The sequence below is a fragment of the Anomalospiza imberbis genome, chromosome 5 (genome assembly GCF_031753505.1).
Source record: "Anomalospiza imberbis isolate Cuckoo-Finch-1a 21T00152 chromosome 5, ASM3175350v1, whole genome shotgun sequence".
NCBI classification, from domain to species: Eukaryota; Metazoa; Chordata; class Aves; order Passeriformes; family Viduidae; genus Anomalospiza; species Anomalospiza imberbis.
The window spans coordinates 58,977,569-58,993,859 of NC_089685.1; the positions used below are offsets into that span (position 1 = coordinate 58,977,569).

At 39.1% G+C, this 16,291-nt stretch overlaps 1 protein-coding gene across 6 annotated transcripts in view; it reads right to left on the reverse strand.

Moving 5' to 3' along the window:
* LARGE1 (LARGE xylosyl- and glucuronyltransferase 1) overlaps window positions 1–16,291 on the reverse strand; it is a 266,932-nt gene that overhangs the window by 118,963 nt on the left and 131,678 nt on the right. For all 6 annotated transcript variants that reach the window (XM_068191098.1, XM_068191096.1, XM_068191097.1 and 3 more), the window contains 2 exons: window positions 13,239–13,321; window positions 3,667–3,790 (listed from right to left, as the gene is read on the reverse strand). In XM_068191098.1, coding sequence (XP_068047199.1) covers window positions 3,667–3,790; window positions 13,239–13,321 — 207 coding nt within the window. The remainder of the gene's footprint in view (window positions 1–3,666; window positions 3,791–13,238; window positions 13,322–16,291) is intronic.

The following is a 16,291-nucleotide window of genomic DNA, read 5'->3' on the forward strand; positions in this document are numbered from 1 at the left end:
AGGGAACATCTGGGAAAACAAACTCACCTCATCTGTATTCCACCCATCACATACAGTACTGCCTTATTGGCTATTCCTTCTGCTCTGGGACAGGGCAGATCACAATGGATTTAATGCCTGTATTTCCCTGTGAGTGAACTGACACAAGATTCCATGTTCAACAATGAAGTGCAGAAGCCAAGTGTCCAAGCTGCACACCTTCAATAGTTTGTTCTGGAGTTTCTTCGTGTAAGACTGAGCTGAAAATACCACAATACCCTGCAGCCTGATATTTGCAAATCACAGCTGTAATAGATGAAAGTTTCACAAATGTTTTTTTTCTTTTATTTAATGCTGAAATAAGACCATTTTCAGTTATTTTGTGGGGTGCACTGCTGTAATAGATACATCTACACATTTGGACCAAAGCTGACTAACACAACTAAAGTGATCACATAAAGTGAATTTACACTGCCAAGTAACTTTCCAGTTTGCAGTCACAGCCATATGTGACCACATAAATTTGGAAGAGTTATGTGTGGGCCATACTGAGTAGAGCAAGAATGAAATATGTAGCTGTGGAATAGTTCAATTACTGGCACCATTATCAGCAGCCCACACTTCAAGGACGCTTATTGCTGACTACTGACTGCACGTAGCAAGTTTAGTTAATGGGAGAGAGTTCAAAATCTGAACAGCTTGTAACATGAGGGAGAGCTTTTAAGCACCCATCTATCTCCCCTGAGGTTATTGGCAAGGCAGTGAGGAGACAGGCCAAGTTATGTTGGGGAAGGTTACAAGTATCTTAGTAGAAGTGGCTGTTAAAATCGTCAAACTAACTGGTTTGAAGAAATACATCCAGCAAGCTGCCATCTCGACTGCAGCTGACCCTTTTCCTGGCAATGCCGTTATTCTGGCTCAGCTCCACAGTTAAGTCTCCTCCTCTTCTATCCCATCCCCTATCATGTGCCCCAAGCAAAGATATATCTTTCTCTGTTCTTCCCTGTGCTCCATCCCTCTTCCAAGCAGGCTGCTGGTAGTTTGGCAGCATCCGCTTCTAGGGAGAGAATGAACCTAGGCTCTTTGGGGTGCAACAGGAACGTGAACAGCTGCGTCACCTTGCAAAAGGAAAAATGAGTTCTCTAAATTTTAAAAGGAACATCTGACATGCTTAACTCACAGCAGCAAAGTAGATATGTTGATTTGCTGGCCCTAGAAAATCTGATATAATCTGTGGTACCTTGTCTTCCCTTTCTTGCAGTAAAGTGTCCAGTTTTCCTCTAAAACCTGAGAGAAAACAACAGCTACAGCCAAGACTAAATTTCTATGCCTTTCTTCAGGACACTGGTGCTCTAACTCTAAGCTAAACAACATGTATTTTAAGAGCTGCAGGATATGTTAAGAAACACTGCCAAATACCAAATACTTTAATCTCCAAATTCTTTCTGCCTTTTAAAAAATTAATATGCTACTGGAAACTGTTGCCTGAATTCTAAATAACTACTTGAAAACAAAAAATCACCCATACTATTTATGTAGGATGTAATATTATGTTCTCCCTTCCACTGTTTGAGCAGGAACAGGAGCAGAAGCAGGACTTTTCCCAGGACTTAAGGGTTTAATCCAACATGCCAGCTCCTGCTGCATCAGAAGGATGAGGCTGGAAGCTCATACATATCCAATGGGAAAAAAACAAACATGAAATGAAATGTTTTCTGCAGCAGCTAAAATGTGCTCCAAAACAACTGAACATTGGTGAATGAAAGCTAATCAGAAAGTTCTCATGCTATTACTCAGTTTAAACCCTTTTTAAAAGTCAGAAATTGGTATTGATTGTAGGTTTAAAAAAGAACTATGGAGGGTCATTTAAACTGAAACATAGTATATACTGTAACAGTGAATCCATAGCTCACTTCAGAGAAAGACAGGCTTTCTAGTAAACATCCAGCATCAGCTCTGTGTTTTCTTAACACCAGGCAGCATAATACAGCTCCCAAGAGTGCAGGTGAAATACATGAACCCAAAGCAATCATTAAATCCTCTCTAGGGGCTACATAAGAAACAAATGAGATGAGCTCCTACAGTTGTCTGTAAACAGCTCCTCTGTCATCTTTGCTAAAACCTGCAGAATGATCTGGATATGAGCCAGCATCATTCCTGGCTTTTTAAAACCGTTTATATTTGTAACTCTTTGCTCTCTTTTGGCAGTGTCTGTCACATTCTCCTATGCTCAGTACTATATACTGTGGTTTTTAGGCCACTGAATTCAGAGAAATTTCTTGGTATGGAGAATGATGAGCTCTGATCAAGAGGGGAAAACCTGGAAAGACCTATTGATGCATCAATACCTACATCCAGCTAGAAAGGGGTCCTCAACCTAAAGCCTATGGGTTATATGCAAGATAGTCTAGGGTTGATTTAGGTCATCAGTCATATAAAAAATTAAGGCTGAGTGAAGAGGGAAGGACAAAACAGATTTGCTCTGTAGCCTCATATCTACTCAGTGCTTTACCTATAAATCAGAAATTTGGGGATCACCGAAGTAAGCTCTCTTGGTTATTATTTACTTAACTAGATTGGACCATACCCAAATGACCAGAAGGAAAACACTAAGAGGTCTGCCTTCCCCAGCTGAGAGGCTAATTAAAAACCCTACAATTTGAAGAAAGACACATGTAACGTAGACACGTACGAGACTGAGAGGAAAAAACCTCCTCCTTGCTATGAAGCTATGAGGAACAGAAGGAAGATCTCTGGCTAATTAGGTTAATATCAACTTATGGCTTCATGTAGAAGAACCAATGAAAAATAAAAACAGAAAAAAGAAGTATTTTTCTCAAGAATCACTTTTTTCCCTTTTCCATCTCTTTCTAAAGCTTTCTGTATTTCACAACATGTTGTGCTTTGAATTTCCCCCTTAATAAGTACAGCAATTTGTTAAATTTTGATTTTTTTCCTTGTTTCACAGTGCTGTTCAGAACAGTCTGGTAAGTCATAAAAATTACTGCCACCAACTTCAAATGCTAAAGTCTGAATACTTCATTCTACCTCCACAGGTAAAAAACATACAGCTCAAAATCAATGCTGTGCCTCCCTGTCCTGATTCAAACTTTTAAGTATGAAAGGATAATCACTTTGAGTAAGTGATTTCCCCCCACCATTGATTGAACTCTTTTCATAATCATTCATTTTGGAAGGGCATCCAGATAAAAAAAGGTAGCTATTGTACTAAAACTACCTCGTCGAAGTGTGTGTACTTAGGGTTTCACACACCTGTGCTTGAGGAATGCAGGACAGCTGAGTGTTTCCAGTAACAGGCTTGGGCTTATTGAGCACGATACTTAAGATTCCAGCATTGCTACTTGGAAGAGGTATCCTTAAAAAAACGTAGTGTGATCAGATGGACAGCCAGAATCCTCTTGCTAGCAGGTAAAATTCTAAGCTGCTAAACAAAACATTTCAGTAGCTGCTCTCATTCCAGATAAACTGCACTAATTTTAGCCATTTAATATTTTCCAGTTATATGTGATCAGGGTTACAATCATATCAGTTAGAATTAGCTGTCATCAGGGAGAATATTTTTAGGCAGTAGTTCCCCTGTAATTCACCAGTCAAGGGAGATGAGGAACAAAGGGGTGACATCAAATCAGAAGTATATGACTGACACCTGTGTCTGTGTGTCTTTACCTTGAGCTCATCTGCATCATAGAAGTCTATGCGCACAGCAGGGACCATCCACGTCTGGAACAGAGTTGCCAGGATCTGTTTGGCAATTGCATCTGCGATGAGGTGAAAGTGGAGTGGGTTTCGCCTGATATGAGAAGGGAGAGAAACGTGTTAGTTCAAAGGTTTCTAATTCCTGTTCTTAAAGGACAATATCAGAATTTACAAAGTTTTATCCGAGATGTCAAGTTTTGAGTGCACAGCATGTCTGGTGAAGTCCTGCTCTGTGGCCAAAATGCTGAGACACAATTTGAAAACACATGACCACAACACAAAACTCAGTTTCTGGGTGGCTATGAACATGCAGATCCTTTGACTCCAGCGCAATGTGATGATTTATAACACACACCTAAGAGTCTTGTCCCGTGCACCAGCTCCTTAAAAAAAGACCAAGTTAATATCCCTTTGGGGACTTGAGCTTTGGAAATTATTGTTTCAGTTTCTAGGAGAACCTGGAAATTTATCTTTGTGGTAAGAAGACTATCTTAGGTTAAATATAACAATTTGAATGAGGTGAAATTCTGGGACCCTTGAGTTTACATAGAACTTTACTACAAAGCAATCTTAGGGAATCAATAGCTGTCTCATAGGAAGCCAAAATTAGATGTTTCAGGTGAGTGCCTTCTAGCTACTCACTGGCATAGTGAACAGAATGGAGACTGCAAATCTCACCACCTCCTTTTCCCTAATGGTCAAAGAAAGGCAGGAGTAAAGGAAACATTTTACTTCAAATCACCAGATCTGGGTTCACCTCTGTAGTTACAGGACTTGGGCTAACTGAAAAGCTTCAAAACAAGATGGGTGAAGCCAGTATCAGCAGGAGTGGCTAGCTCTGACAAAGTGTATGGGTCTTTCTATACTAATGTGAACTTATATAAATACCTTGTTTCATTCCCCTAACCTCTCTTCCCTTTTGGGGGGACAGTAAGCAACAAAATTGGATCGTAATTTCTGTGGTAGGAAACCTACCAAAGGAAGTCAGTCATAAATTGTAGTTTTCCATGTTTACCCCTAGCTTACCAACTTTCTCTGTCAGCAGAAAAGGACAGACTTTGAAAAAACTACTAAGAAGAAAAACTTCTTGTTTAGACTTCAGCATGGGATCAACCTTTCTTTGATCCCTAGAGTGGAATAGTGGATTCTCATTTCTATGGAATTTGTAAAGCTAAATGAGTGTACTTGTTAATTGGTATTTTTCATCTAACAAGAGAAGTATTTAGTTTCAGATGTTGATTAAAGCAGAAGATGAGTGATGCTACTACATTCTTCAGTGTGAATGAGAAGTGAGGAAAACGATGTTAGTTCAGGCCAATATACTTCCATGACATTTCTGGGCTTAACCCAAAAAATGAAGGTTATTTTTCCTCCATTTTCTACATGTGAAAAATGTGTGTCTTCCTCTTTAATGTTTCTCTTCTTGCTTTGATGAGTAATACTGCTTCCCAATGAACAAAGTCCACAGGAAAATGTAAAAATACATATAATTCTAGTAATACATAATACATAAAATGCATATCGTTCATAGTATTTTAACGGACCCCTCAGCAGAAAGAGGAGAGTGTTGTGAGAAGCAATCTATGACTGGACTTTGCAGATCCAACCCAGCACTGGGGGCTGCCAGTGAAGCTGCTGTACTGGCTTCAAGGACACTGTGGATCACATTATGTGCTTACAGGAAAAGCAGAAAAGGGCTGGGTAGAAGCCTTACATATGAGATAATCATGATGGCAGAATAAACCCACAGCTGATCTGCCTTAAATGATATCCAAAACACTAAGTCCCAACATGCTTTTCAAAAGACAAAGCTCTTTCAATCTCCAGCTTGTCCTGGAGGGAGGAGGGGAGAGGGAAAGGCAGAAGCTGCCAGCTGCTGAGTGTCCCATTACCAGGCTAAAGGGATCACAGCAATTACATTTGCTTCACCAGCCCAGCAGGAGAGTAGAAGAGGACATCCTGGCTCATGCAGATTCCGCAGTAACCAGGCACCTTGCCAAGAAAAAATCAGGAAATAGCAGTGATCAGGAAATACATCTCATTAGTAGAGACAAGGCCAAGAGAAACAAAGTACAACACCGGTGGCTTTGGGTACCAGCAAAGCAGTATCTCAAGACAAATAAATGTTCAATATCAACACACACATCCCACATAGCTCCCTCTGCTAAGTCTGGATTCTGGTAGGACTATTTCCCAGCTGGTGTTCTTCAGTAATTTCCTTCCCTTTTTTTATTCTGGTTTTTTTTATCTTCTGTTCAAAAGCAGAATAAGAAGAGTAAAAAATCAGTTAAAAAAAAAAGAAAGCTCCGTCTTCTTTCAAATGATCATTTAGTTAAATGGAGTTTATATAAAATATTTCAAGATGAAACAGACTAGTTGAAAAGAAAAAATCTGACACAAAGACACTCAGATGTTCAGCAGCAGTTTATACTTATCTGAATGACCCAGAGTGTATGAAACTTATATGGGAACAAGTGGGTGACATTTACTTTAGTTCATCTCCTACTGGGAGGAAGAAAAAAGGATAGCTGTACTCCCACACAGAAATCTCTTTCAAGTTGTTAGCCTCATGGTAAAGATTCAGCTGGAAGGAAAGTGTGTGTCAGAGGCAAAGCAAAAGATTATCACTTACAAAAATATATCCCCAAAACAGTATAGCGACCTGAAGACATCTACAACTAAATGTGCATCAGCCACAGAAAATTTTACTCCAGACAAGATTTCAGTTCTGTGAAATGTGAGGTTTAGCATGGTGCTGGAAGCCAACAGTGCACACCCTCAAAGCTGGAAGACCTTCTGAAGGTAACCATACTAGCATACACACAGATGACATCTTTCACCTCTTTGCTGCCTGCAATATGCAAAGCCTAAAAGATATGGATTGCTTCAAAGTGTTTAAGAAACAAGTTTAGAAGCCTGAAGATCAACCAGCATTCTTTATAAAAGATACAGAAGAGAGTCTGCAAAATAAGGAATCTTTCTCAAGAGATATACAAAAGGGATGTCATGATTATCTGACATCATGACTGAATCACTGGCTCCAAGAATTGGGGATGACAATCAGGATATTGTGAAGGATTCCACTGAAAGCTGAATTTCATTAAACTTGGATATTTTGCTCATTTTCAACTGGGCACACCAAGAGAACTAAAAAAAACGCACATAAAGGCTGGTTGTACCTTGCACTGATAGAAATCACCATAGTGTAATGGGGACAGTATATTCAACTACGGAATAACATGGGTCAACTTATGGCAACTGTGATCAACTTCTCCCACAGAACTAACAGGTTTTGAAAAATCCCCAGTATTCATGTGAATTAATCTGTTTAGGAATAAATGTTTCTAGTATTCCAGGTTTCAGAACTCTGAGTCCCAGGTATTCCAGATTCCTTACTGCAGAAGCAGGAATTGAAACAGCCATAGAATTTCTCACAAGGTCCAGAAATACTTAATCTTATTTACTTCAATGATTTTGAACATTTGAATTTCTATCAACTACAACTTTTCACCGTTTTTGCTACATGGAAAATGCTGATGCATTAATGTCTTAATGTGGTAAAATGTAGTTCCAAAATATGGCTATTTCCCATCAAGTGGAAAGTTAAGGTTCTAAGTACTCTGTTCAGAAAACTTCAAATCTTCCTATATTAACTTATTTCCACTTATCTTAAGATCAGAACGCTATCTTACAAAGTAAACCATATGTAAAGAGCACACATTTATTTTCCTAAATTACTTTCCTCAAAAGTGAGCAAAGGGAGATTCTAGCCAAGATTTTCAAGCATGGATGCTTAAATATAGGCTCTTAGACCTAAATATAGGAGTTTGAATGAATGCCCTCATTTTCAAAATTGCTGAGGTCCTACAAAGTTATGAAAATGAAAAGAAGTCAATTTTTTAAAAGTCAGGCCATGAATTTAGAAGTCTATTTCAAGGTACTCATTTCTCTTCATTTTTTCTTATCATGATGTCTTATTCTTGCATTTCAAAACTTCTTATTCTTCATCAGATTTACGATCTGCTTGCTCAAGCATTTGTGGCCCTTTCTTTTCAAAGAGCCACTGCCAGAGAGTTAAATACAGAAACCTACAATTGAAAAAGGGTGTAGTGAACCAAGGCTTACTCTTCCCTTCTGCACTATTCCATAGCTCAATTGTTAGTAATTCAAAAGGCAGCTCCTTGGCTGCTTGGTTACACAGTTCTCTCTCTGCAACAGAGAAATTTTATTTTCTAAGAATATAAAAAGGTCAGTAGCCCAGGGGGTTTATTTCCAAAACCTATACTTTATTGAGGGAAGCACAACAAGGTAGTACCTTTTATATCTGTAACAAATGGTTACAAGAACTTCAAACAGGAATTATAAAAGGCAGCCTGGGAAACTTTTTTTCCTAATGCCCATATGACAATCTCTCTCTCATAGGAGAAAAATTTTAATGTGAAAATCTTCAAGATGTTTTTATAACACTTCACACCCAAGTACTGATGAAAATACTCCCCAAAGTATTGGAGAGATCCTAAACACACTTGCTGCATCACTTATGAATCTTCTTGTTTTGTGTTTACTTACAGACGTTCTTTGGGAAGTACTAAGAGTAAATAATGGGCAGATTTTCTTTAAACATTGCTTTCTCCATTATGCCTCTATTGTTAGGACAGCTAGAAAAAACAAAAAGTGTGTATTACTGATGTATTTATATGGATCAGAGAAACCAGGTCACACATTATGGTTTTTGCCAGAATAACCTCCCACAAAATAGACTGACACATTAGAAAAGTTGGAAACACTGACAGAGGTTTTGAATTCTCAAATTAACTCCATTAAGGCAAAGTGGTCTCAATGGAATATAGCCATTAGATTATATAAGCTTTAATTACCAGCCAGTGTTGACTTGTGACTTTTACTTGGAAATTACATGTCATCCTTTTAATTTAATTTAGATTTTCATTTGGTTTGCCTTATTCTACTTGTTCTAAGGAAAAAAAAAATTTCATTATTCATGCAGCATTCTGTAACACAGCTTCATATCCTGTTATTAAAAATGCTCAGACATACACTTAACTTTAAGGTTACAAGCAGCCTTCTTAAAGCCAAGAGGCAACTTCCTATTAAAAAGCATTTGTCTGGTTGTCTGGTTTTGTTTACATTCCTTACAAAGCCCCTACATTCCTATGCCACTATTGCTGTAGTATAGGTGGGGAGTACAGCTAAAGAACAAATGCAGTGTCTCCTGCAAAGAAGAGGGGACTGACACAGTGGGGAAAAAAGAAAAGGGTACAAAAAACCAACCCAATACCTGCTAGCACAAAAGATAATTTAATTGTTTACAGATTGTCAGGCTAACCTAACTGGCAAAAACATGCTATAATTGTGTGAATTTGTTTTTTTTCTTTGTTTCCAAATGAAGCATAGTGTTAGGCGTGTCTTCAAAAAAGGGCACATTAAAAACTATTTTAGCTCTTAGTCAAGTTAATACCTGAACAGAGAGAGAAATCTTTTTAATATGTAACTTGGATTGTGGGCTGTTTCTGTAGCACTCTAAAGCTTGCAATTTTCAGAAATGGAGTAAAACATTGAAAAATCACCAATGTAAACTTGGACCAATAGTCGCAAAGTATTCAAGGAAGGTTATCAGCCACAGGAAACTGCTTAAATTTTGAAAAAGAAATGCAAGTGCTTTTTAGCATATCACTGTAATTACTGTTTCCATTTGCACTTCATTCTGCCTATTTGAGCCGATATAATAAATTTTTGGTGTTTAGTCTTTTGGTTTGGAACAACTTAAGTGAGGCTGCTCTTAGGACACGGTGATATGAGATTGGCTTGTGTTAAACTCAGAGATAATTTTTTTAGCCCGGCAATGGTTTTATAAAATCTGTCATAACTGGGAACTGGATGTGCAAGAAAGGAAAGCGGGAAAGTTGCAGAGTAAGACTGAGTATTCATTCTACAAGCCTCCCTCTGTGCAGCGCTGCCAAGGCATATTTATCAGACTGCAAACCCTGCACTACCCCAAGCTCTGCTGAGTCTCCTCCTGAGAACAGTCTGTCAGTTATGTCAAACTGGGTGTTAAAAGCTGCTGGATTTTGTGGCTGGAGCATACGTTTTTGAAAGACAAAACTGGAATCAAGCTCCTTTATCACTGGGAATAAAACACATTTCTGAACTATGGTGTTCTCATGTGGAATCAATCACACTACTCCTTTCCTCTCCTTTTCCCACTCTCTGGAACCTGAAGATAGATATGGTTTCTCAAAGGATCTGAACAAGTAGCTTGCCTAAGTCTCATAATATATATGGTATGACTCAAATCTTGGGGTTTTACGCCTGTGGAGAGCTGAAATGTTCAATATGCAGGATTTGCTGTACATTCATGCAAGAGAGAAGAGACAGCACACTCCATCTATAGAAAACCCTGTAGCTTTTATCCTTAATGACCCAGCACTCCTGCTGTTTTGTGTTTCTATCTAGCACTCTAGCTAAAGTTGGGGGTATAACAAATATGTTAATGCTCCCTGGGATTAGACTGACATGGCCTCATTTTCCCAGAGTTTTTCTATTAGAAAAGTAGGGATTTCCTATGGAAGTAGGCAATTTAGGTATATAGTTTTGTATCAAAATGCATGTTAAAACATGCCTTAATTGCTAACCTGTACAGAAATGCCAAAAGAAGGACATCTTCACAAATTCCAGATAGATTCACTGAAATCAGTGTCTTACAACAAACACCAACTGAGGGGCAGGAGGACAGGTGAAGACATTAAGCCTGGTTGCTTTGAGGGGTCAGTTGTTTAATCAGTAGATTGGATTCAGGGTGCGTTGAAGGAAAAACAAAATCTCTATGACAATAAGTTTGGCAGAATATTTTTTCTGCTCTTGTACAACTACATTTGAGATTGAATGTGGTGATCCTATAAATGAAGGACCAGTAGCCTAAGTTAGAGATTAGGATAGCAAACTTCTTATTAAGCAAACCTCTCCACTAGAAGCACACAGACCTTTCAAATGTCTATTCTGACTGGCTTATTGGACAATGCCAGCTAGCATGCACTCCCTGGTGCATATTTAGGGTCAGAAGAAGAGATATCTCCATGCCTGTTTTCACTGAGGACCCTCAAGTCAGAGGTAAACTTGATGCTGATGAAGCACTGACTATCTAAATCAACCACTCCTAACTCAATCCTCCTGAATGCACTATCATGACCTGCCTCCAGCCTTTATTCCTATAATTAAATAGATCATAGCAATGAAAGAAGCCTTTCCAACCATACCCATTTCTGAAGTGCATAGTGGTTTCCAAAATAACATTGTTTGCACATGACAACCAGTGGAAGGAAACTTAGTTCTAAATCAATATTCAGCTTAGTTTGTTGTTTCTTTTAGTTTATTCTGCATCGTTCTACACAACTGCTGTTCCGAAGATAAAGATCCAAGAAAGGAGTGCTACTGACACGTGGCCATGGAGCCATAGCATCTTAAGCAACTCACAGATGCTTAAGAAGCCTGTGTTTTCTAGAAGATAAGAAAGAAATGTCTGTTAGAAGGTCTGTCTCTTTTCTGAGAATATCTTCTCTTTCTAGCAAACAAATTAATACCTAGTGAGAAACACTAGTTCTAGGCAGGAATGGACTTAGATTTGTCTTTAAGTATGTTCTGAGCAAACAAGGGAGATAGGTTATCTGGAATGTACTCAAGCTTCATTAGCTATACTGGACTTTATTTTGACCACCTCTGCCGAGCTCGACAAATCCTTTGAGATGGGCAGTAGTGCAGGCCAAACAACAATATGTTCTTGACAGAGGCAGAATCCATCAGACTTAGAAATACCAATATTAATCACCTTTTTTGCTTTATTATTTTAATTTATTATTTAATAATTTAATTACGTGGCAGTATTGTTTATTAATTTGCTAATTGCTCAGAGGAATGCCTTAAGTAAAACAGGGACATTTCCTTTAAAGCATACAGAGAGAGGTTGTTTTAACCTTTGAGATGTGAGATTCCTATTATTTACAGAACATTTGGAAACAGAGAGATTAAAGTCTTCTCAAAATGGATGCAAGTACTTGGATAGAAAAACAGAGAGAAGCTAATCACTAGGATAACTCTTGTCACCACAAAAATAAGATTTTCCATTAAATCCCTTAGAAACAACAATTTAAAAATTACAAAACCTCCCCACATCCTTGCAATATAAACCCAGTTTACACTCAATAATTCAAGCTTCTAATTGGAAACAGATATAGTTTTGCCATCTACCAGAATTTTAATGTTCAGTAAAATCCTCCACAGAGAATGAAATAAGTATTTACTGGTTCTTTGCTTTTTTTATGTTTCTTCTAGCATTGTTCTTCTGGTCCTACCCCTCATCTAACACGAACATGCTACTTCTCAAAAGACTCTGTTGATAATGGAAGCTGCTCTCCTATTTTGATTAAACAGTATTTATGGAGTATTTTTTCATAATGGACAAGGTGAGCATTTTTATTAATTTAGGAAGCTTACCAAAAATTATAAAATGTTGTACAAAAACCATTGTCAGGGCGTGACTACTAAGGCTTCCAGCAGGAGACTGGAGGCAAACACAAGAAGCAAAGTGTGGGACTGAAATGCCCCACTCATGCGAGCTGCAAGACTATATTACCACATGATAGGAACAAAAGTCATTCACACTTGCACAAAATTCTCTTTCAAAAAAATCAGCATATTGAAACTACCTCTTTAATAAGTTGTTTGTACTGTAAGCATATTTTACTAGTCTATTTATCCTGTTTGAGTCAAATAGTCTGATCACTTCCCTAATTTTAATCCACTTTCAGCAACATTATTGGAAAGCATCTCCGAGAGACATTTCTAAACTGGACAATGGATACACACATACACCCACACAACATAATTTAACGTAAATTCACTTTTTCTGGAGCTGCTGTCTATTAAGGGAATTGGTTATTTTGTTTTCATTTTACATTTATGCCTCTCAACTTTGGGAGCTAATTGTGCTAAAACCAGGTTGCAAAAACTTCTGAGGGGCAGTAAGCAGCCATTCCAAAGCCAAAACAAACCACCTGAATTTAATGAAATAGTCTATATACTGAGTGTAACAGCAGGTTTACTTCAAAAACAAATGTCAAAATTGGAAGCTGGGATAGTCAAGAAACCAGTGTGAATTTATCATCTACACCTGTGCCACAAACTGATACCAGAAATAGGCTAAATGAGTACAACACTGTTATTACCATTATCATTATTTTACAGCATTCAGGAGCATGCAGATGCTTTACAGTGAAGATAGATACTGTCCCTATTCCCACAATGCAACAGGGGTAGCAGGTGGATCTCTGATCCCTCTTATTCACTGTAGAAACCTTCACACAGGTGAAATCTATTTGAGGTGGTAATGAATTAAATGCATTATTCCTTAAAAAGAGAAAGGAACCAGGGAAGGGAATCTGACCTTCTTTGAAGTAAGATAGTAAACCTAGAGAAGGCTCACTTAGTCATAATCAGATATACAACATACAGGAGAAGAAAGCTACCTTTACCTGTGAAATAAGACAGACTTGACGAGTGTGACAACATCCCGACTGGCATTGTACCCTGCACAGACAATGGCAACGTGGATAGTCTGTGGGAGAAAAGGAACAAAAAGAACAAAAATTAAAGCCTGCTCCTGTGCTCGTCACTTGTTAAGGAGAGCACACACATGACACTGATGTTGTTTAGTGCTGCAATTGTCAGGGATTTGAGTGGGTGTTTTGCAGCTGTTTGCAACCCACTTGAGGCAGTTTGCTAAAAACATCTTAATTGAGTTATAGCACCATCATCATTCCAAAGTCATTACTATCACTACATTACATCAGATGTTTGAGCAGAATTGCATTTATTAGCTAAGACATACATGTGCATGTATGTACACACACCCTCCCCAAGTAAGCAGCATACAAAATCCTGTGTGCAAACATACATACACTTTTAATCTTCTGAACTAAGGTTTAAAATTATGTCTGATAATTAGAAGCACATATGATCTCGGAAATTTTGTGTTATTTCTGTCTTATGCACAGCCCCTACAGAGAGGGTGAGCAAGCTCTCATGGATGAACATGACTGTGACTATTGGTTTGCCAGGGCTGGATGCATCCCAGTGATGCGATGGGACATAGGCTGTGACAGCAAGTGGCCACCTCCCTGCCTGTGACTACCAGCAAGGGCTGCTCTGGCAGCGTTAACGTCAATTTAAACACAACCCCCACAAACACATTCTCTCCACCTCATGACACTGGTAAAGTATCATTTATTCTGTGCCTCTTTACCTCCCTTTTAACATGAGGCAGAGGTTTCCTCATCTCTTCAGGAGGAAAGGGAAAACTGAAAAGGCGCTACGAGTCATTATTTAGCCAGTAAGCACTAATCGGAAAAATGTTACTACGCTACTCTGGGTCTGCTTTTAAAAAGTAGCCATTTCTGCACCCTAGGGAAAAAAAATTAATCCTAGCACATTTTGACTCCAGGTTCTGTGATCTTCTGTTTCTTAGTGGTCACAGAAATGAAGCAAAGTTCACCATGCTGTCAGCACAAAGCTGCCATTGGGGACACGGCTGTGAAACTGCAGGGAAGCCTCATTTGGCTTCCATTTGAAGCTTGGTTAGCTGGTTTCTCACACACACAGCTCTCATTTTCCACAGAATGCTCACTATGCTGAGAACAAATGAGGAATTCTGTCTCCTCACATAGTCACAGATTCCCAAAGCCTGGCTTGTAACAGAAGCACATTTACACAAGAAGTGCCATGTGTTGGGCACATCTGAAGAGCCCACAGCCCCATCCATTAAGATCACCTAGTACAAGGCACAATTTGAATCATACAGCTGCCAAGTGGCTATGCCACTGTAGAACATCCACATGAACATAAGAGCTGCCTCCAGCCCTGCTGTGCTTCACAAGCTCAGCCATATTTAAGATCTGATGTTTTAAGAGGACTTGAATTAATAAGACAACTGTCTGTCCAGAGAGGTGTGAGAAAGAAAAGATATTGCAGTACATTTTGGCAACAGCTCTGTGAGGTATTAGCACTTTAAATTTATGTTAAAGTCAATAGGAGCCGAGCATACTCAACACCTGGCAAAAGTCAATTGTGTTTCTCACTTGTGATAAGAGGGGAGAACAGAGGCTGCTTATTAATGACTTTTATTACAGCAGGAGTCTGTACTGTACTCACTGGCACGGGTTGCTGTGGGTGCACTGATTCCTGATTCTACACATATTGCCTCCTTTCTCATTGTCACCTGGTCCCACTCCCAGGCTTGTGGAAGACCCAAGATCCCTCCCCACAGTGCCAATTAAAATCAAATTAACTGAGAACAGTTTCACCCTTGCTTTAAACATTTCACCTGAAAATAGGCCAGAAACACTAGACCAGAAATAAACATTTTAGGGGTTTCCACATAATAGCACTGTCATATACTGTCAGCATTGTTTTATACCATGTACACGTGCCAGAAAAGCTCTTCTCAAAGCCATTCTCTCTACCTTGCAACTGCGCTCCAAATCAGAGCTTATCTGTCAAGTTCTTGCCCACATCTGTTCTCCTTTTACTAAATCAGTTTGTTTCAGAATTGAAAGCATGCATTCCTTGCTGTCTTCTAGTAGCTGCTGTTGCCTTGGACGCTGCTTCAGCCAGGACACAGTGAGAGCAGCACTTTCTATGCTTCTGAATGCTCTCTTCCAGCTCAGAGACACAGGCATCCATGTACCTTCTGCTCAGCCTCTCTGTGGTGTTTGATATCACATATCACTTCTATTCCTGCCTGCAATCAGTTAAACAAAAGAGCAATAACCCTCAAAGAGAACAGAAATCAAGACCCTTTCTTTCCAAGTTTTTTCCTGCAGCATGCTTCAAAGCTCAGTCTATTATTCTCCTTTCCCCGATCCACTTTCCCCTCTCTCATTGTTTAACTGTTAAACAAAGTCAGTGGAAAAACAGATAAGCCAAATGAAGTCATCAACCTGAACTGTCTGCAGATGTTTACATCCCAAGGGAAAAAACATTATTTCCAGTTTTCTCCACTCTTGTTCCAACTGCACGTATGGATTGAGAGCAGCTGGCTATACCCAGATTCTGGCAAGATATGGCTCGAATAAGCACTTGAAAGAACTTGCACCCTCCTGAGCATACCTCATCAGGTAAGCACCACCTTTCAGATTTTGAAAATTGACACCTCTCCCAAACTCCTTTTATCCATCTGCAGATAGCTGGAAGAGTGTATCCCTCATCCCAGAACTGGTCACTGTGATTCACACAACTTCCAGACTCAAGGACTGCAGCTAACACCAAGGACTAAAGCCACATGCCCAAATAATGCTCCAACTTCACTACAAGTGTCACCCTGCCTGTTTGGCTCAACATGTGCCCCCAAACTTCTCACACCAAGGCTCCACACCTGCCCCTTTACTGTTGGCATTCCATGATAGTTTTAGATAATACTAGTCACACTCTAGCCTGGATATTCTGAAGTCTCTGCAGGGCCAACTGAGCATAAGTGTCCATCCTCCTGCAATGATCTCTTTAAAGTCAGTGATGGACATGTTCACCACTT